This window comes from Budorcas taxicolor, chromosome 3 (assembly GCF_023091745.1).
Source record: "Budorcas taxicolor isolate Tak-1 chromosome 3, Takin1.1, whole genome shotgun sequence".
Lineage (NCBI taxonomy): Eukaryota > Metazoa > Chordata > Mammalia > Artiodactyla > Bovidae > Budorcas > Budorcas taxicolor.
This window is the reverse complement of record NC_068912.1, coordinates 46224745-46250254: the sequence shown is the minus strand read 5'-3', so window position 1 is coordinate 46250254 and position 25510 is coordinate 46224745. Positions and strand designations below refer to the sequence as shown.

At 37.0% G+C, this 25510-nt stretch overlaps 1 protein-coding gene across 1 annotated transcript in view; it reads right to left on the bottom strand.

Annotated features, from left to right (window-relative positions):
• Positions 1 to 25510, bottom strand: part of DPYD (dihydropyrimidine dehydrogenase) — a 934615-nt gene that overhangs the window by 469928 nt on the left and 439177 nt on the right. The window contains exon 13 of the mRNA XM_052637354.1: positions 9991 to 10206. Coding sequence (XP_052493314.1) covers positions 9991 to 10206 — 216 coding nt within the window. The remainder of the gene's footprint in view (positions 1 to 9990; positions 10207 to 25510) is intronic.

Below are 25510 nucleotides of genomic sequence, written 5' to 3'. Positions count from 1 at the left end.
GTATGACAAGCCTCTTGTGAAAAATCAAGACAGAAAATACAAATCCAAGGAGGGTATTATAGAATTCAAGTTATTTTAACTTTAACCAAGACTGTATCATTCAAATACACCTAGAATATGAATATTTTTCAGCTAGATAAATTTAAAATCTGCAATTGCGATTGAGACAGGATGAACGTGAAATCAGTTTCCCAACAGCAGGATTATACTTTGAGGAAATTTCCATTAGCAATAATTATGAGAATTTTCCATTAACCTTGAAGCCATTTGCTTAAAAAAAAGGAACTGAATAAGAGGTATTTTCCACTACGTTAGGTTCTGCTACCAGCTAACTCAGATCAAAATTGTACACATCAATTTATATTATTAAAAAACCTATTTGAGTCTCACTTTACCCATTCTACCAAAATGATTAACTAATTAACAAGTGTAAAATCACAGTCTGAAATGGAAAAAAGGTGGAAAAAAGAGGTAATTATATTGGAAAATTGATTGGTCTCCATAGTCAGCTAGCCCAAATGGTGAAATAGAAAGTAAAAAACAAAAAATTGAGAACACCTTAAATAACTTTAATAATGCACCAAGTTAAAAATTCTACTTAGGTTACAATTGAAAGATTTATGTTTAATATTAGAAGTATGTGTGTTAATCTGTTTAGAAACATCACAATCTATATATTTTCTTGAATAAGCCTGGCATACATGACACGCTTGAAAATTATTCATTTAGAACTTTGGTCTAACTTGCAAGATTTAGCTTCATCATTGCAAGTGTAAACAATAATGGGCATGCAATATTCTTTTGTTGTTGGAGAAATCAAGGTTACATCAGAGGAGAGCTTGCTAAATTGTCTTGAAGTGAACACTTGGATGAAAATCTCCCATAGGACTACTACATGTGGACTGCAGCCTTTAATAAAATGCATTCTTTATAATCCGAGGATGCATCAATTTTACAAATTGTAAATTCAGTCAAATTTATGAATATAATTCATCTAAATAACAAAGGGCTTCCCTCATAGCTCCATCCATGGGATTTTCCAGGCAAGGGTACTGGAGTGGGTTGCTATTTCCTTCTCCAGTGGGGTCACAAAGAGTCAGACAAGACTGAGTGACTTCACTTCAATTCCCTCATACCTCAGTTGGTAAAGAAACTGCCTGCAATGCAGGAGACCCTGGTTCAATTCCTGGGTCAGGAAGATCTGCTGGAGAAGGGATAGGCTAGCCACTCCAGTGTTCTTGGGCTTCCCTTGTGGCTCAGCTCGTAAAGAATCCACCTGCAATGAGGGAGGCCTGGGTTCGATTCCTGGGTTGACTAACCAAATGAAAGTCAAACTGTTACAACACAGAAATTATTGATGGTTTTATCATGCTAAAAGTTTCCCAGATGAAAAGTTTATATTGAATGTGTTTAAATAATTTTAAGTCCTTACTTAATGTATAGATCTATATTAGGAAAGCAATATCATACAGTAAAAACAAATTACTTATGTACTAAATTTAAAGCCAGAACTATAGCAGTGAAAATAATGCAGTGAACCGTTGTTCATTTATTGTTTCACAGATTTTCATGATAAGATAATTTAGAAATGCAATAATAAAAAAATATTGGTTTTGATATAATCTTTTACAAACACAGATCTTCATTGCTCATAAGACTTTCCAAAAGGAGTTATGAGTAAATTGTGATTTTCTATATTGTAATCCAAAGAGAATTAGCTAGGCACTAAAATATTATTGTGTAACTTATTTGTGAAATTCCCCTTAACAATGTTAAAGATTATTTTCAGTATTTATAGTCCTGACAGTGTTAGTCCTAATTTTTGTCTGGTTGATAGGTGCTAGCAATTTGTACAAATGCAGGCAACTTCCTCTCAATTAAGATAATGTGGATTGAAACAAGATTCTGGAAATCCACATGGGAGAACAGACAACCGACATGGTAAAAAGTGTGCAAACCTTATTATGGGAAGGAAAACAGGACTATTTAGAAAGAAAAAAGACAAGACTTGTGGATAGGACATGAGAGCTGTCTCCAAGTAACTGAAGAGCTGTCATGTGGAATTGTGGTTTAAATTAGAAGCCTATAATTATTCATTCATCTAACAAGTATGGATTGCGTCCTTCTTATCTGCCAGACATGGTTCTTGGCACTGGGCATACAGTAGCGAGCAAGAAAGATAACATCTCTCTTCTTATGAAGCTTACTTCAAATGGCTAAAACAGAAAGTAGACACATAAATACATGATTAAGAACATGGTAATTTCATATGGTGACAAGCACAGTGAAGAAAGAGCAACCAAGGAAATGTGGGAGAGACAGAATGAGATTTGAGTGGTCAGCAAAGAATTCCCTGAGGAAAAGTTTCATGTGAAAACGGAAAGAGAAGTAGGAGCAGTTGTATAAAGAGGTGAAGGCAGAGCAAACACAAGTAAGCGGCCCTCAGAAAGGGAGGAGCTGCCCATGTTAGAGGGCAGGGAGGGAGGACAGCATGGTTGGAGAAGGATGGTGCAGGACGACTGGCTCTTCATGAAAATGGATTCCCAGAGGTTTTTCATCAATCCATCTCTCCCCCGCCAGCCCTGCCTCTCAAGAACCAAAATAGACATAAACTCCTAAGTGCCACTTTGCTTGAAGCAAGGGGTTGGGAGACCCTTGATGCACCTGTTCAAATGAACTCCAAATGCTGATGGAGACAAACTGCCTTCATTTTTAGACACGAATGTATCCAGAGAGGATATATAGACAAAAGAGTCTGGATTTGTATCAAATAGATGGTGGTTCAGAACAAGGCATAGCAGATTTAAACCACTGAGTGAGAGAAGCCACACCTATGCTCCTGGGTCCTGTTTGAGGACCCAAGAACATGAATGAAGCTATCAGGGACCAGTCAGCCACCAAGAAGGCTGTCAAACAACAGACGCACTGGTGAGAACAAGTAACATATCACATGGGGCAAAAAGAAGCTTAGCCTACTGAGCCTTGACCAGATTACCAAATTATAGGATCAAAAGAAGATTATTTATTGTTTTAAGCCACTAAATTATGGGACAGTTTGATGTATAGCAATAAATAAGTGAGACAGAAATGCTTGCTAAAACATGTGGCAACAGATTTCAGATTGAGAGGCAGGCAGAAGCCTCTCTTGAAAACTCAAGAATAGTCTGCTAGTAACGTCTGGGAGAATGCTAGCGGAAGCTGGGAATGCAGTGTGAAAACTGTTACTGGCGACTGGGAAAAGAGTGGACTGTATTATGTAGTGACAGAACAATTGGCAAGAATGTCACTGGTGATAATTCAAAAGACAGAAAATGTACATAATGCATTTGTGGATCTGACTAAAGATATCTCTAGACAGAATGCTTTAAGTGTTGGTTGAGTGTTTCTTCCCAAGTATAATAAGGTACTGTAATAGACAAAAAGAGCCAAAAAGGATATATTTGATTGCCAGAGTAAAGCAAATGAGACTAGCATTTGCTGGGTTGGAAAAAAAAGCTATTATTTATACTTTATCTCTCCTGGAAGGAGATTTTCAAACTAAGAAATGACCACAGGGTAAGGGTGGCATCAAGAGCTTTGCTAGATGACACTTTGTTAGAACCTTACAAAGATTTTGCAGGAGTCCTAGTGGATTCTTTCAAGTAGACAATATCGATTCTAAGCATCTCTAGGATGCTGTCATAGCAGCAACACATATTCAACATGGAGAGAAGTCTGTCTCAAGGAATTATGGATGTGGCTCTGGGGCATGATTCAAAAGGTTTTTAAGAGAGTTTTTGGTGACATCACTATGATCTAGGTTTAAAATGGATAATTCAAAATAAAGGAAAGAATAAGAATTCCTAACTTTCTATGGGCAGAAACATTCTGAAAAGGCTACTCAACTGCCAACATGGGCCATGATTGGTCCTTTCTAAATAAAAGAAAACAAAACAAAACTCACAAGGCAGAATCAACAGCCCAGAAGGTAGGGCCAGTAATGGAGAGGAACAATGGATTAGGGAACCACTACTTGGGAGTCGAATGGGCTTCCGCGGTGGTGCTAGTGGTAAAGAATCTGCCTGCAGTGCAGGAGACCTGGATTCGATCCCTGGGTCGGGAAGATCCCCTGGAGAAGGGAATGGCAACCCATTCCAGTATTCTTGCCTGGAGAATCCCATGGACATAGGATCCTGGCGGGCTACAGTCCATAGTGTTGCAAAGAATTGGACACAGCTGAAGCGACTTAGCATGCATGCATTCAAGAAATAGGTAAATACCATCTGCTCAATGGTGGGAAAAACAGCAAAATCAAATCAAACAAAGGGGCATACATGCAGCATGGAAGGATTATTGCAACTGTCTTTATAAACACACTACCTACAGCATGTATATTGCATCTTGTAACTTGTTTTGTCCCAAAATGTACAGTGGAAGTGACAGTGTGTGACTGGGGTCTCTGTCTCCATGGACATTGAAGCTTCCACTCTTGCCTTCTTAGAACACCAAGAGGAAAGAGATATTATGAAGAGATGGATGGGGGCCAGCCATCTCAGCAATTACAGCAACTTCAACTAGACACATGAGTGGAGGCATCATGCCAGTCCCCAGGCATCCCTCCAATTGACTGCAAAGGCATGAATGAGCCCAGCAGACATCATGTGATGCAGAAAAACTTCCCATATGAGCTCAGCCAAACTGTGTATGTGTATGTGCTCAGTCATGTCTGACCCTTTGCAACCCCTTGGACTGTAGCTCACCAGGCTCCTCTGTCCATGGAATTTCCCAGGCAAGAACGCTGGAATGGGTTGCCATTTCCTACTCCAGGGATCAAATCTGTGTCTCTTGCATCCCCTGCACTGGCAGGCAGATTCTTTACCACTCGGCCACCTGGGATGCTCCTTCAACCAAACTACCAGTGTGCATAACTGAGTGAAAAAGCAATTGTTCCAAGGCCTTGGCACCTTATTTAACTTTCTCAGACTATTATAGTTGATCCTTGAACAATGCAAATTTGAACTACACAGTCCACTTCTTTGCAGATTTTTTTTTTCAATACTTAAGTACTATAGTACTATATGGGCCCATGGTTGGTCCAATCTGTAGATGTGGAACCACAAATACAGAGAGTTGAACTATAAAGTTATAAGCAGATTTTCAACTTTGTAGGGGGTCAGTGCTCCTACCACCCATGGTGTTCAAGGGTCCAACTGTATTTCATCTAAAAAACTTTACTATCTATCTTATAGAGATATTATGAAGATTCAATGAATAACTTATGAACAGTATTTGGCAATGTCCACGTCCATACATTCTAAGTACTCAATAAATGGTAATTAGTAATATGTATAAAAATAATAATCATAACAACGACCTCCAATTTCAAACAATAAGTTTAAGACGGTGATACAGAAGCAACCTTGAACAGAGACTGGAATTGCCCAGGTCAAATTTCTCTTCCCTAGATGGCACTACATTTCCATACTTGTTATCCTTTCTCTGGGGTATTTATTTACTTGGAAGAAGAAAAAAAAAAACACCATATTTTAAAATCAACAATTCATTTATGTTAATAAGTTAGGCTAATTTATGTCATGATGTCTCCGAAGGCAGAACTATAAAACATGGATGCAACTTGTGAGAAGGCTGATTTGGGGACAATAAATGGAATATATTTCTAAACTAGATCTTTCTATAGCTATAGCCGGCTGCATTGCCTTAAAGATCTAGCATGTTCTGTCACTAAAAGGATTCAAGAACAGGCTACATTTCTTTTTTTTTTGTCAGGGCTCTTGACACATGAGCTTAGATAATTCAGCCAGGTAGTTTTTATTTCCCTTGCTGATACTGTGTGATACTTACACTGTTTTCTAAAAAATTCTCTGTATTTTTAAAGGCTTAGTCAACAGCCTAAAACTTAATATGCAGTCTATGCACTTAGAAATTCCACTGACATTTTCATTTTTAGACATATAAACATAAACTATAAAAGCAACCTAGGATATGAAAATTTTAAATTGGCCTTTTCTCCCTTGATTGAGATCAATACTCAGAACAATCAATTTTTTTGTGTTAACTATCTGTTCATATGGCTAGAAAAAAAAAAGCTCAATATGCTGTTGCCAAGAAATCTATGTATTCATTTACTAATTCATTTATCCAAAGAATATTTGTGAAATATTTATCAAACTCTTCCTATACACTAAGCATTGTGCTGGGTGGTATAAGACTATTTTATGGCAACAGTTACAATCAATACTTTAATGCCAAAGAAATAATGAAGAACCTTAAATATTTCTCAGATTTTAGTTTTCAGTATTTTATGTTGAGAGAAACCCATTATTTGTATATCTATTTACCTAATTATTTGATACTTAAAAAATAAAATATATGCATTCAGAATATTAAAAAATCAATCACAAGTGTACTGTAATATATATATATAGGTGTGTGTGTGTGTGTGTGTATATATATATGTATAGCTTATAAATGAACAGAACTTCTGCTTAGGTTTGAATTTGATTTAAGATAGTGGTAAACTCTTCTGTTTATCTGTGTAGTAAAGATATATACACCCTGCAGTTAGATATTATTATTTGAAGTATATAATATGTTGCTACTTAAGAGAAATAAATAAAATGCAATTAACAAAACCAAAACATGTTATCTATTTTCTATCAGTATAATGCAAACACAGGGTAAGGAGGTTATTTTACATGAAATATTAAGAATATCTAATATTCCCAGTTAAAGAGAGCATTACATCAGTTTGTCGTGAGAGTTTAGCTTTAATTAAGCTTGACCAATTGATTTCTTTCCTATCTTTTTAAACTTGAACTCAGTATATATTTATATTAAAATTTTATAATTATATTTTAAATATCATTTTATAGTGATATTTCCAATATTGTCTTTATAAACAGGACTTCAAGAAAAGCAATCTAGGTATTTTGGGAAACTCTAAGCAACTCTGATTTGGGAAGAAAGAATATAGTTAATAAAAGCCAACTTTTATATTATTTAACACAAAAGCAAACACAGGTCTTTGTTATATTTAACATTAAAAGACTGATCATTTGCCTCTCTAAAGAAAGCACATACAGCTTCTATACAGACTGCACAGTAAAGAATAATATATTTCTGTTTACTGAGATATCAACTGGCATTTCACTGTAAGTCAATGGTCTATCACTGCTATAGCATATTAGACCTCAATCTGGCATCTATAAATGTCAAGAATATATATGTGTGTGTGTGTGTGTGTGTGTATATATATATATATATATATATATATATATATATATATAATGCAAATCAAAGCATGCTCCAAATGCTCCAAAAATTAAAAAAAAAAAAAAGGGAAACAAAGTTCCCCTAAACATGCTTGCTGCAGAAATCAGTGTAATATTCAGCTGTCAATCTAGAAAAACAAAGAGGGACCCACACTGTCAGTAGGACAGGATAATAAAATTTCCAGCAGATGTTCAGACAGGGCTCTAATTTTTACTGAACTCCCTTGGTAAGGATTTAATTTCTTTATCATATGCAAGCTTGGCAAATTGTAGTTCATCAAAACTGCATTGTGAAATATTAATATTTCATATGATAACAAAACTCCATAGAATAACCTTTGTCATATTAAAAGCATCCAAATTTCAAATGTCAGGACTCTGAATTTTAATACATTTTAAGTAGACTATTGAAATTGCATACTAATTATAATGAGGATAATCTAAATTGGTATGCTATAATGTCACACAAATGTGTAGTACATACAATACTTGAATAGATGTCTTTAGTAGGAGGCTGTGAAAAACACGAGTTGTATACTACAACATTTCACCAATAAGAAAGCACAAAAATCATAGGACAATAATATATTTGAAACATATCTAATCATTAAATAGAGACAATATAAAAAAACAAAACAAAAAGTAGATCTTCATGATACAAACTGACTATGTTGCAAAATCATGTATGGGAAGTAATCATTTTTTAAAATAGACTTACAGAAGGCAAGGTAGTATCCTTATTTATGTCACTACAATCTGCATGAGTGCATTTAAAATAGTTTTTGCACAAATATTTTGTTGTACCCATCATCAAAGTAAGTAAAATAAAGCTTCCTAAAACCCCCTATCATTATGTTTTATGTGCCAAATTTAATTTGCATTTGTCCATAACTCTCCTTTTGAAACATCATCACAGACTTCTGAATTGATAGATTAAATTCAAATTGGAGGTCTAGAAGGAAGTTAGCTTCCACATTCATTTCTGCTGGTGATCTTAATGAAGGCAACTGCTCTCAGGTTACTGAGAGAGACAGCTTCACAAATCAAACGCATGTCACCAACGGAGTAAAGACAAATGTCTCTGATTAATCAGAATTCAATTTTTGTAAGCAAAGAAACCAGCATATTCGAAGCAGACATCCTTTTTCCTACAATTCACTTATTCCTGATTAGCCACCCATTTTTGTTTACATATAAAATTTTTTCAATAGCACAACTAGTCATTAAATGGTATCAGCGATTCAATTTTTCTCAATGGATTAAACATCGGATTAGAGCTTCTGAGTAATTCTTAAAGGAAGAATTGAAATACAAACAAATATAATGTCAATATTCTACAAAGCTGTAAACAACTGATTAAGGATATTCTGAAGCTAAATTCAGTATGTTGTTTATTTTTACACTTTATTTAACCAAAGAATTTCTGAGAATTCAGCCAATTTATTTAAAAAAATTCCTTTAGCTATTTAAATATAAAAATATTTAGGTTTTTTTTTTTTCATGCACTAGGTTTCTAACTTTTGAGGATTTCTAGATAATCGTGATCACATTTATACATAGCATCTTGTGAAGCTGTCAGAATGAGACAGCCAAGATGTTTTAGCCATAATAATGCCAGCTATTGATCCTAGTAAGAGGAGAAAGAAGAGAATGTGCTTAATGGGGCATTTTTGTTCTCTATTATTTTCTTTGCCTAAGGACAAGGCTGATTTAAATAATAATAGTCTTTTCTCGGTCACTAGATTCATGCATTCTTATACATTAATTATTACTAACTACCAGTAAGTATTAAATAAACCAATAGGTGTATCATCTAAAATTTTATCAATAAAAGGTAGAAAAATGTTAAATTTTGCTGATCTTTTCTAATTCAAAGTCATATGAGGATGCAACCCTCTATTGCATAAATTATCCTACTTTTAAAATGTTCACTTATATACTTTCTATATTTTAAAGACTCAATCTTAACTTTAATATGTAATTAATTTTCTAGTAAGTATGTCCACTTGCAATGTGAGTACACAGTCATAATGTCAAATTAAACTCAGGTCAATGCATTTGGGGAAACATTTCTGTATTTAAAAATTCAAGAAAAATCTTTTCCAGGCACCAATTAAGTTATACTGAGTGATTCATTTTTACATGAATTGGTTTCCAGGATTATGTACAAATAAAACTCATTGTCTGAGTTGAGGCACATGTTCTCATTCACACACATTCAGAAATCACAAAACAATTAATAATGCCAAAATAAGAGTTAGTCTGCGATTATTAAATGAAATAGACATTCTGTAGTATTTACATTTTGATACTTCCTAGACAAAACACAGTGATTCCCTGTCGGTTCAGGATAAAGAGTCTGCCTGCAATCCCTGGGTCGGGAAAATCCGTTAGAGAAGGGAATGGCTACCCACTCCAGCATCTTGCCTGGAGAATTCCATGGGACAGAGGAGCCTGGCAGGCTACAGTCCACGTGTCTTAAAGAGTCAGTCATGACTGATTGACTAACACACACACAGACAAATGAGAAATAGAAATCTAACCCATTCCTCATCCTGAGACAGAAGAAATGTAATGAAATTAGCCCATTTGTAATAATAGGTCTTACCCAATAGTTTAATAACTGTTATATCTTGGTGAACCTTTGCATTATAATACTTATACCCTAATTAAAATAAATGATAGATATTTAAAAACAAATTCAAAAATAATTTCTTACCTTATCAAGAGAGAAAGTTTTGGTCAGAGCAAAGGCCCATCCAGCTTGAAAAGCTCTTCGAATCATTGATGAACTGGTAGTTGGAGTTGCGCTGGCAAGACCAAAAGGATTTGCAAACTTCAATCCAGCCATTTCCACACTAATGTCCACCAGATCAATGGGAGTATAAAACAGGGGGAGTTCAGGCTTAGCAGAAACTGAAGCTCCGTATTGTGACTGCAAAAAAAGGCACATAGCCAATAATTATTCTTGAATCACATCTGATTTCTCCATATAATCTTTTACAAAAATCACTTCAGCACAGCATTAATATTAATATAGATTACACTGGTCTGTTTGGAATGATTAAGACTGGCCAATAAAGTCAGTTAGCAGAGAATAAAATTCATAAATCATTTTTTTCTTATTTCAGAAGCAGTACAGAGAATATTAACAGAAATAATATCAATTAAATAAACAAAAAACTATACTTAAAATATACTGAGATTCAAACACAAAAAAGAATAATTTCAAAATTTATCTCCCTGAACCCATTAACCTAGCCTTTTTGTACTTAATTTGTAGAAGTATCTTTAGTGCTCAGAAATATGTTAAAAAAAAAAAAAAAAAAAAACCCAGCAAGTCAGGAGACCTAAATTCAATTTCCAGTAACTTCATTCTATTTATAAGATTTTAGGAAAGCCACCTAATACATCCTTGCTTTTTCTCCTTTACTGTTTTCAGTACAGCAGCACAAATTCTGGCTGCCTAATTTCCTATCTCCTAGAGATACTGGAAAATGCAGGAAATCATAAACCATAGGGAGACATCTAATTTGGAAAGTGGATAATGTACTCATGTATACGGGGAGGCTTTCTTCAGCAAAAACAGGTACCAAACAGTTAATGTCGAAACCGTCCATTGGCTCTCAAACTGTAAAATTATATTTGTTAAATGGATACAGTATAAAGCTACCTTGAATTATTGGAAAAAAATCAATAAAAAATCCTTTACAAAGTGCATGGCCCACGGCAACATAGTAGGTGCTTGCCAAATGCCATCTCTCTGATTGCAGAGATTATTAAAGCTTTCATTGGGTTCTTTATAAAATGTCTGTTTCTCTCCTTTCCTCCCTCCCTTCCTCTCTTTCTCTCTGTTTATCTTTGAAAGACAAATAATACTGGCAAATATAAAGAAGATGAATTTTCTTAGCCAAAGAAGTTACTGAATAGACCAGTCTAGTTAATTCTAAAGTAAGAACTCTTTTCTCTTGTGAATAATCACTCAAAAGTTGTTTGAGCAGAACTTTAATTTTACAGGAGTGTGTCTTGTGTAGATAAAGATTGCCATGACTTGCATAAAAATTATTTCTGGACCTCCACCATTTATAATGCAAAGTAAAGTTCACTTAATATGTAAAAAGGCATCAAACTTGTCAACTGAAAGACTAATGTGTCTCTGGTGCCTGCAAAGTGGTGCCTGATGGCATCTACGCTTCGGCTGTGGCACGCATCTTCTGCCAAGAATGTTCTGGGTTTCAAGGTACATTTCTGAATATTGTGCAGTTCTATATTGTGTGGATAATTCTTCCAGTTCTCACATGGATTACAATATTATTAAAAGGATTATTAACAAAAAACAAAAGTTATAATATATAATATAACAAAATGTGGGATAATCTGAGGCATGTTAATTTGAGGCATGTCTGTCTGTGTGAGTGTGTGTAGGAATAGGTGATGAAATAAACAGCTTCCACTAGATTTTTTCAGCTCTGTGTCTGCTTGCTCAGTCGCTTCAGTTGTATCCAACGCTTTGCAACTCTATGGATTGTAGACCACCAGGCTCCTCTGTCCATGGGATTCTCCAGGCAAGAACACTGGAGTGCTTTGCCACTTCCTCCTCCAGGGACTCTTTCCAACCCAGGAATTGAACCCGCATCTCCTGTGTCTCCTGCACTGCAGGCAGATTCTTTACCCACTGAGCCAACTGAGAAGCCCTTTCTTAGCTCTAAATAATTCACACTGAATCAAGGAAGTTCGGATCAGATGAGGGAAGAATTTCCTGACACCACAGTTTGGTTAACACCAGAGAAATTTTACAAAAAAGTTTCCTTCCATGTCTGAGGAACCTAGAAACTTTGGGAAACCTTTCATCTGATGATAATGATAGAAATACTTCCAGTTCCATGTTCGCTGAAGTGATACATACAGTCTCTCATCTTTTTGTGGCTTTATACTGAAATAACTAACCTCTTGAATCTCACAGGTGAATTTTAGTTTGCCAAAAATTTTAGTTATACAGCTTTGGGCAATAGACCAAGGAGGTAGACATATATGTGTAGTTCAACTTGCATTTCTTAATTTATGTAGTTTTAAATACACAAAGCATTGCTTTGAAATTCTTAAAAATGTTGCTACCTCAATATTTAGAAAGGAAATAATGTGGGCAAACTTTGCAAGATTTTTCTTAAGTTTCAAAACAAAAATGAAAAGCAAACAACAAAACACATAACAAAAAAAAATCAATACACACAAAACTTTTTCAAATGAAAGGTATAACTTTTCATAAAATATATATTTTATTTTATCAACAAAAATACTACTAATGTATAGGCAGATAAGATACAACCTTTAGTTGTAATTTGTTATTGTTAGTTTGGTCACTAAGTTGTGTCCAACTCTTTGCAACCCCATGAACTGCAGCATACCAGGCTTCTCTGTCCATCATAATCTCCGTGAGTTAGCTCAAACTCATATCCATTGAGTCAGTGATGCCATCCAACCATCTCATCCTCTGAAATCCCTTTCTCCCACCTTCAATTTTTCACAGCATCAGGGTCTTTTCCAAGTGTCAGCTCTTCACATCAGGTGGCCAAAGTATTGGAGCTTCAGCTTCAGTATCAGTCCATCCAAAGGCTTCCCTGGTAGCTCAGACCGTAAAGCGTCTGGCTGCAATTCAGGAGATCTGGGTTCGATTGCTGGGTGGGAAAATCCCCTGGAGAAGGAAATGGCAACCCACTCCAGTACCCTTGCCTGGAAAATTCCATGGATGGAAGAGCCTGGTAGGCTACAGTCCATGGGATCGCAAAGAGTCGGACACGACTGAGCACCTTCACTTTCAATGAATATTCACATTTGATTTCTTTAGGATTGACTGATTTGATCTCCTTACTGTCCAAGGGACCTCAGGATTCTTCTCCAACACTACAGTTCAAAAACATCAATTCTTCAATTCTCAGCCTTCTTTATGATCCAACTCTCACATACATATATGACTACTGGAAAAACCAGAGATTTGACCCCACAGACCTTTGTCAGCAAAGTGATGTCTCTGCTTTTTAATATACTTTTCCAGGTTTGTCATAGCTATTCTTCCAAGGAGCAAGTATCTTTTCATTTTGTGGCTGCAGTCACTGTCCACATTGATTTTGGAGGCCAGAAAAATGAAATCTGACACTGTTCCCTCATTATCCTCATCTATTTGCCATGAAGTGACTATTTTTCCAGTCATCCAGTGAAGTGAAGTGAAGTCGCCCAGTCGTGTCTGACTCTTTGCGACCCCCTGATAGGCTCCTTAGTCCATGGAATTTTCCAAGCAAGAGTACTGGAGTGGGTTGCCATTTTCTTCTCCAGGGGATCTTCCCAACCCAGGGATCGAACCCGGGTCTCCTGCACTACAAGCAGATGCTTTACTGTCTGAGCCACCGAACAAATGTAAGAAAAAACCTAGATGTTGAATGATGAGGATTAGTTCCCCAGTGACACTACTGTACAAAGGATGTTATACTGGCATCAGGAACAACACAAAGAAAAAGAAAATATTGACACAGAAGACAGTCTATCCTATAATAAGTAAAAAATAGTGGTGAATAAAACAGATAAAAGTCTCTGAAGATTACATGTAGAAAACCATAAAGAAAGCTACCAACCAATCAAGTGAACACAAAATTAAAATCACAGATCATTCACCACACTATCCTTTACCTCATGCATTATCTGATGTATTCCCATTAGTCTGAAATATAATCTAACACATTCTTCACCCATCAAGCTCTTAGTGATTCTTTGAAACTCAACTCATGCGAGCATATGCTTCCTAGGGCATTTCCTTAATGGATTCTATACACTTGTCTAATGTAGCTGACTCTTTTCTTAGATATTTTATCATTTAAAATATGGCTCCACCTCAATAATCATCACACTGGGCTGTGCATGTTGATTTTTCTCTGCAAACAGAACGTATACTCCTTGAAGGCAGTGACTGTAGCATATTCAAATTAATATCTCCATTAGAACCAAAAATATTTGCAAAATATATTTATATTACATCATATTTTATATAAAACACTTATTCTTAAAGGCAACTCTGCCCTTTGCAGAGAAAAAGATAAACAAAATCACTTTTCCTCAAGGTAATCCTCATTATTTATTTGCTCATTATTATTTTTAACATATAATGTTTTTCAAAATTCTCACTGTACTTTGTTAGATGGCTCATTTACCTTTTCTGCTCTGAAATGGCCAAACCAGCTAACATACTTAAATGGGCTAAATACAGAAACCTGAATTTTAAATTTCCCTCCTCCTTTCCCTTCTCTAATGAAGGAATCATCTTATAATCTGGACATTACCACAATCTCGCTAGTTGTTCAAAATGCACTTTAAAAAGATTAAGGACCACTGTCATAATGGATGAATTCATTCATTAAAGAGTTCAGTTAAGCATTTGCGCAATGCTTATTATATGCCAGGTACTAGTATAGTCGCTGGGGATTTAGCACAGAGTAAGTCCAATGAGGTGCCCACTGTCATACAGTCTGTTTTCTATAGAGAAGCTTGGAGGGTTGATGGGAGTCAGACACCTAGAAACTAAAGGAAAACTACAGAATCAAAAAAAAGGTGAAGTAATAAAGAACTGAGATCAGGATGGAGGGCAAGAGTAAACCCAAAGACAAAGGAGAGACTAAATGTTCAGCAGATTTTTTGACAGCAAAGTAACACTTCTTTTATAAAACCCATTGTCAGACATGAGACACTGAGAATGAGAGCAATGTCTAAAGATGACTATTATAAGTTTGCTTTTTCCACTTCAGAATTTTTTATGGGAGATTGAGAAAAGATTTTAGTTACTTACAATTAAATCTAAAAAAAAAAAATAACTCTCCAGAAAGCAGGAATAGAAGGAACATACCTCAACATAATAAAAGCCATCTACAATAAACCCACAGCAAACATTATCCTCAATGGCAAAAAATTGAAAGCACTTCCTCTAAGTCAGGAACAAGACAAGCATGCCACTACTATTCAACATTATTTTGGAAGTTTTAGCCACAGCGATCAGGGAAGAAAAATAAATAAAAGGGATCCAGATAGTAAAAGAAATAAAACTCTCAGTTTCCAGATGACAGATCCTCTATATAGAAAACCCTAAAGACACCACCAGAAAATTACTAGTCAATGAATATAGTAAAGTTGCAAGATATAAAATTAATACACAGAAATCCCTTGCATTCCTTTACAGTAACAATGAGAAAACAGAAAGAGAAATTAAGGAAACAATCCCATTCACCATTGTGATGAACAGAATAAAATACTTAGGAATAAATTTACCTAAAGAAACAAAAGACCTATATATAGAAAACTATAAAAACACTGATGAAAGAAATCAAAGAGGACACTAATAGATGGAGAAATATACCATGTTCATGGATCAGAAGAATCAATATGGTGAAAATGAGTATACTACCTAAAGCAATCTATAGATTCAATGCAATCCTTATCAAGCTACCAACAGTATTTTTCACAGAACTAGAACAAATAATTTCACAATTTTTATGGAAATACAAAAAACCTTGAATAGCCAACACAATCTTGAGAAAGAAGAATGGAACTGGAGGAATCAACCTGCCTGACTTCAGGCTATACTACAAAGCTACTAATCATCAAGACAGTATGGCACTGGCACAAAGACAGAAATATAGATCAATGGAACAAAATAGAAAGCCCAGAGATGAAGCCACACACCTATGGACACCTTATCTTTGACAAAGGAGGAAAAAATATACAATGGAGGAAAGATAATCTCTTTAACAAGTGGTCCTGGAAAACTGGTCAATCACCTGTAAAAGAATGAAACTAGAACACTTGCTAACACCATACACAAAAATAACCTCAAAATTGATTAAAGATCTAAATGTAAGACCAGAACTAACTATAAAACTCCTAAATAGGAAGAACACTACTGACATAAATCATAGCAAGATCCTCTATAACCCACCTCCCAGACTAACAGAAATAAAAGCAAAAATAAACAAATGGGACCTAATTAAACTTAAAAGCTTTTGCACAACAAAGGAAACTGTAAGCAAAGTGAAAAGACAGCCTTCAGAATGGGAGAAAATAATAGCAAATGAAACAACTGACAAAGAATTAAATATCCAAAACATACATGCAGCTAATGCAGCTCAATACCAGAAAAAAAAATGACCCAATCAAATAATGGGCCAAAGAACTAAACAGATATTTCTCCAAAGAAGACATACAGATGGCTAACAAACACATGAAAAGATGTTCAATGTCACTCATTATCAGAGAATTGCAAATCAAACCACAATGAGGTACCATCTCATGCCAGTCAGAATGGCTGCCATCAAAGTCTACAAGCAATAAATGCTGGAGAGGGTGTGGAGAAAAGGGAACTCTCTTACACTGTTGGTGGGAATGCAAACTAGTACAGCCACTATGGAGAACAGTGTGGAGATTCCTTTAGAAACTGAAAATAGAACTGCCATACAAACCAGCAATCCCACTGCTGGACATACACACCAAGGAAACCAGAATTGAAAGAGACACATGTACCCCAATGTTCACTGCAGCACTGTTTACAATAGCTAGGACATGAAAGCAACCTAGATGTCCAATGGCAGATAAAAAAGCTGTGTATATATACACAATGGAATATTACTCAGCTATTAAAAAGAATGCATTTGAATCAGTTCTACTGAGGTGGATGAAACTGGAGCCTATTATACAGAGTGAAGTAAATCAAAAAGAAAAACACCAATACAGTATATTAACACATATATATGGAATTTAGAAAGACGGTAATGACAACCCTATGTGCAGGACAGCAAAAGAGACACAGATATAAAGAACAGACTTTTGGACCCTGTGGGAGAAGGTGAGGGTGAGATGATTTGATAGAATAGCATTGAAACATGCATACTACCATATGTGAAATAGATCACCAGCCCAAATTCAATCCATGAAACAGGGCACTCAAAGCCGGTGCACTGGGATGATCCAGATGGATGGGATGGGGACGAAGGTAGGAGGGGGGTTTGTGATGGAGGGACAAATGTACACCCATGGCTGATTCATGTCAATGTATGGCAAAAACCACCACAATATTATAATGTAATTAGCCTCCAATTAAAATAAACTAATAAAGAAAAAAATAACTCCATGACAATCATAGACCATGCTGCTGCTGCTGCTAAGTCACTTCAGTCGTGTCCAACTCTGTGCGACCACATAGATAGCAGCCCACCAGGCTCCCCTGTCCCTGGGATTCTCCAGGCAAGAACACTGGAGTGGGTTGCCATTTCCTTCTCCAATGCATGAAAGTGAACAGTGAAAGTGAAGTCGCTCAGTCGTGTCTTACTCTTCGTGACCCCATGGACTGCAGCCTACCACGCTCCTCCACCCATGGGATATCCCAGGCAAGAGTACTGGAGTGGGGTGCCATTGCCTTCTCTGATCATAGACCATGAGAGGTCCCAAATTTATAAAGGTTATACTTAAAATTTCTCATTTCATTTCCTCCAAAATCCTCCAAGGAGCTTCAATGCTTGCAGAATACAGAATACAGCATAATCTCTTTATTATTTTATAATCTCAGTTGTGATCTGGGTTTTTCCCTTTCCTTACTTGTTCTAATCACATGTTTCAGCTCTTCTAATCTCACCTACTACCATTCCCTCACATCTGATATTTTGGTTTATTGAACCACTTATAATTTCTCATAAAAACCAATACCACTAATGCATCTATGCATTATGATTTTTTATTTTTCCTACAATGTTTTTTCCTGCCTGGTTTTCCTGCTCTGAAAATTCCAACTAATCTTCTAAGAGTCAGTCTTATCTCCACCAGGACATTTCTGCAGCTATCCACAAGCACAGTTGTTCCCGAATCATACTTGTTTCTTGGTTGCTAACATGTATTGTGTCCCATCTAATTTACTTTCAGCACCTAGCATAAGACTTAGCAGAAAAATGATTACAATATTTGTTGAATGCATCATCCTAGTGACCTTCATACTAGTACTTACCTTCTTTTTTATATCAGTTTCCATAAGATGATGATGATCAGTTTACATGAAATAATCATTAGCTATATTTCAGATATTTAAAAAAACATCCAATATTCTATTATTCTAATGTACAGTATATGTATCATTGTGAGAGTTGGACCATAGAATTAATGCACTCAAGAACTGATGCTTTCAAATTTTGGTGATGGAGAAGACTCTTGACAGTCCCTTGGACTGCAAGGAGATTAAATAAGTCAATACTAAAGGAAATCAACCCTGAATATTCATTGGAAGGACTGATGCTGAAGCTGAAGCCTCAATACTTTGGCCACCTCATGCAAAGAACTGACTCATCAGAAAAGACCCTGATGCTGGGAAAGATTAAAGGCAGGAGGAGAAGGGGATGACAGAAGACAAGATGGTTGGATGGCATTACTGACTCAAACTCATGAGTTTGTTCAAACTCATGTCCATCACTTGGTGATGCCATCCATCGGTCGAAGGGGGTGACAGATGGATGGCATCACCAAGAATGATGGACATGAGTTTGAGCAAACTCCAGCAGACACTGAAACTCGGGGAAGCCTGGTGTGCTGCAGTCCATGAGGTCACAAAGAGTTGGATACGGCTTACCAAGTGAACAAGAGTAACATTCAACTCTTACCTCTGGAAGACTATATAATTTAGCAAAGGCTCTCAAAAGAACTATCTAGTAGAAATGATAAATAACTTTCTGGGTAAATATAGGTATTCTTTAATTCAGTCACAATAACTGACATAAAATTGACCTTATAATTTTGCCAGGATCCAGTTTAAAATAAGGCTTTGCTGGTAGCTCAGCTGGTTAAGAATTCACCTGCAATGCAGGAGACCCTGGTTTGATTCTTGGGTTGGGAAACTCCCCTGGAGAAGGGATAGGCCACTGACTCCAGTATCCTTGGGATTCCCTGGTGGCTCAAACAGTAAAGAATCTACATGCAGTGCAGGAGACCTGGGTTTGATCCCTGGGTTGGGAAGATCCCCTGGAGAAGGGAACAGCTACCCACCCCAGGATTTTGGCCTAGAGAATTCCATGGACAGAGGAGCCTGGCAGGCTATAGTCCATAGGGGTCACATTTCTACCTGCCATGATTTTGAACTTACAGATTCAAATGGACTCCTTTGGTTCCAAGTAACAACTAGGTTCAGAAGGTTATTGTGATGGAATAGAAGTATCTCACGTAACTCAGAGGGAATGCATCATGTGTCCAGGAAACGCTGGGACTCCACTTGGAAAGCCATATGATTTATCTCTTCCTTTCTCCTCCTCTCTGTTTATCTAGAAGTATTCTGTCTCTGCAAATTGACTTCCTTTGCTTCCTTATCCAGAATGGTTGATATTTTATAGGTCTAGCCCAGACATTTTTAAATCTACATGTTAAAATTTTGGAGAGGTTTTTGCTTTTTTTTTTTAAATTCCAATGTCTTGGCAAAAGAGACTCCATACCAATTACATCAGAATCACTCTGAGTAGGACTCAAACACTGTAATTTAAATAAAATGTCTCCAAGAGATTGCACTGTGAACCCAAGCCTGAAAATCATTTCTTTAGCCATTGTAAAGCTTCTCCTAATTCTTATTCTCAAGTGAGATATTCAAGTTTAGCCACCATCATCTAAAATGCCTGCCTTATTCAAATAAGCTGGGCACATACTCTTAAAAAGTGTTCATATGGGGACATTTATCTGCTTAAAACGCATCAGTTCTGACAATCATCAATACATTTTCAAAATGTTAAGGCACACTGTAAAAATAGGTCACTTACTTTATAATCAAAATGAACAAGATACTTGAATGAATAAGCAAATCATACTTATTAGGAAACTGACCTAAAAATTATTCATGATGGTTTGATTAAACACACACATATAGCATATGTACACATGCATTGAAAACTATCATCAAATGTGAAAAGTACATACCATTCAGATATTAATGAGATAATCAATCATAATGCTTTTCATTTGAGAATAGAAATAAAAATAAGTACAATCCTGTAATACAATGACCAATTATTTTATTATTATATTATTACTCTTTATCACTAGTATTCTATTAACCTGGCTGGGTCATGCATTCATAGACAGAAAAACATGCATACATAACAGTTATGTCTCTGGGAGGAAAGCAAATTACATAATAATTATGTACCCCAATTGCATTTTTCCCTAATTTGCCTTAATAGAATGATTTTTTTAAAAACACTGTTAAAAGCAAGACTATTGCTAGTGTTATGTTGGACTAAAGAAGAGATAATAACTATTACTATGTTTCTTGCAATTTAAAATCATCAAATAGCTTTCATTCATGCATTTCACTTATATTTCATTATGATATATCTACATTGCTTCCTATCTTGGGGTACAACAGCTCTTGAAGCATCCATTCTGAGATTATTTTAAGGCAAAAAAAAATAACGTTGTGTAGCTACTTATAGCTAGATTAATTCATAGGCTGGATTAATGCATTAATTAACTCTAGCTCACTTACTTTGCTCTTTGAAGAAATATCTGAGGGGGGGATGGAACTTGCAAAGCAGAAATTATTTAGATTAGCTGCTTCCATGATGGAAAGGCCTAGGTATAGGATTATAACATCAAATCAGATTTCATTTCTCCATTTTGAGAAATTTTTATTTCTAATGAAAATTTTAGACAGATATGAGACTATGAAAAAGTTTTGAGGGGAGAACAAGATGGCAGAGGAGTAGGTGGACGTGGAGTACATCTTTCTACATGGATACCTCAGGAATACACCTTCAGGCACAGAAGTGCATGCAAGAACACCAACATCAAGAGTGGACAGGAGGACCTGACCAGAGGAAAAGAATATATAGAACCACGCTAAACTCGGTAGGATAAAGGAACTAGGGAGAAAAACAGGAGTGTTAGTAGGACTGGACATGGCCTCAGCAGGTGGGGGAACTGAAGCAGGGGTCTGATCCCCACAGCAGGGCAATTGTGTGAGTCAGAAGAGAAACACTTGAGGCTGAAAATGAAACAGCTGATCTGTGGCAGCCTAAATGGAATAAGAATAAAATAGTCCTTGCAGCTGCCATACATACTATGGACAGGGAAGCAGGTCCCCTGGAAGATGCAGCGGCTGAGAGCTGGAGTTTAGGGACTGTGGAGCAATCCCACGGTGAAGGCTGATGTTGACTGAGGAAAGACGGATCAAAGGGATGTGAGGGAGGAGACTGTGGTGGGAAACGCCTGTGGAGGAAAGCCGGGCAGCCATGAAAGTAAGGAGATACTGCTGAGTCATGCCTACGCATGGAGTGAAGCCATCAGGATAGCCTCTCTCTCCACACACCAGCATTGGCAGCTGAACAATAGACAGGCTGGCTCATCAAACTCCTGATGCACTAAACTACAGAGTAGGACCCCACCCAGGGTGCCGCTTTAAGTTCCCGGCACACGGATCTACAGAGTAGGACCCCAGCCAGAGGGCCCCTTTATGTGCTGGATACACCGAACAATAGAGAAGGACACCAGGCATGAGAGTCTTCTAAGTGCCTGAACAGGAGGAGCTACAGGGAAAGACTGGCCAAAGAGGCCCTCTGATTTCCAGCTAAGAGACTCAAAAAAAGACTCTGATAGGGCCATAACTCCTGCAGTTTGTGTCCCAAACACTTGACATCACCAGGGTCCCTGCAAGCCAAGCAACTGCACCACCTTTATGCTCAACTGGTGTAGAGCTGCCACAGGCAAAAAAAAAGAGAAAAGTTTTGTGTTTATGCGCACAGTCACTTCAGTCCTGACAGACTCTTTGTGACCCTGTAGACTATGGCCTGCCAGGCTTCTCTGTCAGGGAGGGGGTCCTCCAGGCAAGAATACTGGAATGTATTGGCCAATACTGGTTGCCATACCCTTCCAGAGCACTATATTTCCTGCTGCCCTAGCCTCCAACCCCCCCACGCCCTGAGTACCTGGTTCTGCCAGAACCCCTGTGACACAAGCAGCTGCACCACTTCCACACCTGGTCCTCTTAGGGGCAGACCCAAGCCCTCCAGGGCAGCCCCAGGAGCAAACCCCAGTGGACAACCCACATGCAGAAGTGGAAATAAAACCACAATTGAAACCGAGGGGCAGTGTGGCTAAGGAAGAAGACCCAAAACCTTCCCGCCAGCTATATAAGCTGCAGATTAAATCCACATGATCAACTAGCCAGACTCTCTGTCTATGGAATATATAAAAGGTCATGGAGAGCTCCTACAAAAGAAAACACACTAGTTCTGATAACTGTGGACATTGGAGGCAAGAACACACAGGAGTAGGGCCAGATTAGAATCTGAGCAGTCCTCACAGCAGGTCCAGAGATCAGCACAGTGTTGGAGGGCATCCTAGGGAGGTGAGGTAGACTGTGACTCCCAGGGAGGGAAAGGACACTGACAGCAGGGACTCAAGAAAAACATTTATTATTCTTATGTTGACTTGCTCTGTAGATTCTCTTGGATTTTTTCTTTTCTTATTTTTTTTTTCACGCTGTTTTAGTTGTTGATTTTTTTGGCACTATGAAATCTAATTAAGTTTGTGAAATTTTTTCTTTTGCTCAGTCACATTTTTTATTGTTGTTATAAACCTCTTCTTCAATGTTGGGCTTTTGCAGTTTTGTGAAGTTTCCCTGTTTGTTTTTTTTTTTTTTTCCTCTTTTCTCTTTTTCTATTTTAATTTTTAATTTTTTAAACCTATTTTTTTTCTACATTTATTCCTTTGTTTGCTTTTCCTACTGTTCTTTACCCCTTGCAGACAATCTTTATGCATATAAATCTTCTTTATCTACCTTTATCTACCTCTATTTAACATTGCATATCAACAAACAGTAAAGCTCTCACTGTTTGCAAATGACAGATACTGTACATAGAAAACCCTAAAGATAGTATCAAAAAATTACTAGAATTAATCAGTGAATTTAGCAAAGCTGCAGGATACAAAATCAATATACAGAAATCACTTGCATTTATATATACTAACAATCAAAAATCAGAAAGAGAAATTAAGGAGTCAATCCTATTCACCATTGCAACAAAAAAAAATTAAATATCAAGGAATAAACTTCCCTAAGGAGATTAAAGAACTGAACACAGAAAATTATAAGACACTGATGAAAGAAATCAAAGACAACATAAACTGATGCGGAGATATTCCATGTTTCTAGGTAGGAAGAATCAACATTGTGAAAATGACTATATTACCAAACAAAATCTACAGATTCAATGTGATCCCTTATCAAATTACCGATGGTATTTTTCATAGAACTAGCACAAAAAATTTCACAATTCATATGGAAACACAAAAGACCCCGAATAGCCAAAGCAGTCTTGAGAAAGAAGAATGAAGCCAGAGGAATCAACCTTCCTAACTTCAGATTATACTACAAAGCTACAGTCATTAAGACAGTATGGTATTGGCACAAGAACAGAAACGTATACCAATGGAACAAGATTGAAAGCCCAGAAATAAACCCATGCACCTATGGTTATCTTATTTTTGACAGAGGAGACAAGAATATACAGTGGAGCAAAGACAGCCTCTTCAATAAGTGGTGCTGGAAAATTAGACAGCTACTTGTAAAAGAATGAATTTAGAACACTTCCTAACACCATACAAAAAGAGAAACTCAAAATGGATTAAAGACTTAAATGTAAGATGAGAAACTATAAAACTCTTAGAGGAAAACATAGGCAGAAAACTCAATGATATAAATCAAAGCAAGATCATCTATGACCCACCTCCTAGAGTAAGGAAATAAAAACAGAAGCAAACAAGTGGGACCTGATTAAACTTAAAAGCTTTTGCACAGCAAAGGAACCTATAAGCAAGATGAAGAGACAACCCTCAGCATGGGAGAAAATAATAGCAAATGAAACAACTGACAAAGGATTAATTTCCAAAATATACAAACAGCTCCTACAACTCAATGCCAGAAAAAGAAACAACTCAATCAAAAAGTGGGAAAAAGACCTAAACAGACATTTCTCCAAACAAGACATACAAATAGCTAACAAATACATGAAAAGATGCCACAAATCACTCATTATTCAGTTCAGTTCAGTCACTCAGTCGTCTGACTCTTTGCGACCCCATGAATTGCAGCACGCCAGGCCTCCCTGACCATCACCAACTGCCAGAGTTTACTCAGACTCCTGCCCATCGAGTCGGTGATGCCATCCAGCCATCTCATCCTCGGTCATCCCCTTCTCCTCCTGCCCCCAATCCCTCCCAGCATCAGAGTCTTTTTCAATGAGTCAACTCTTCGCATGAGGTGGCCAAAGTACTACAGTTTCAGCTTCAGCATCATTTCCTCCAAAGAAATCCCTGGGGTGATCTCCTTCAGAATGGACTGGTTGGATCTCCTTGCAGTCCAAGGGACTCTCAAGAGTCTTCTCCAACACCGCAGTTCAAAAGCATCAATTCTTCGGCACTCAGCCTTCTTCACAGTCCAACTCTCACATCCATACAAGACCGCTGGAAAAATCATAGCCTTGACTAGATGGACCTTTGTTGACAAAGTAATGTCTCTGCTTTTGAATATGCTGTCTAGGTTGGTCATAACTTGCAAGGAGTAAGCGTCTTTTAATTTCATGGGTGCAGTCACCATCTGCACTGATTTTGGAGCCCCCAGAAATAAAGTCTGACACTGTTTCCACTGTTTCCCCATCTATTTCCCATGAAGTGATGGGACGAGATGCCATGATCTTCGTTTTCCGAATGTTGAGCTTTAGGCCAACTTTTTTTCTCTCCTCTTTCACTTTCATCAAGAGACTTTGTACTTCCTCTTCACTTTCTATCATAAGGGTGGTGTCATCTGCATATCTGAGGTTACTGATATTTCTCCCAGAAATCTTGATTCCAGCTTGTGCTTCTTCCAGTCCAGCATTTCTAATGATGTACTCTGCATAGAAGTTAAATAAGCAGGGTGACAATCTACAGCCTTGACGGACTCCTTTTCCTATTTGAACCCAGTATGTTGTTCCATGTTCAGTTCTAACTGTTGCTTCCTGACCTGCATATAGGTTTCTCAAGAGGCAGGTCAGGTGGTCTGTTATTCCCATCTCTTTCAGAATTTTCCACAGTTTATTGTGATCCACACAGTGAAAGGCTTTGCCATAGTCAATAAAGCAGAAATAGATGTTTTTCTGGAACTCTCTTGCTTTTTCGAACTTATTTACAATACAGAAAGGGACTCA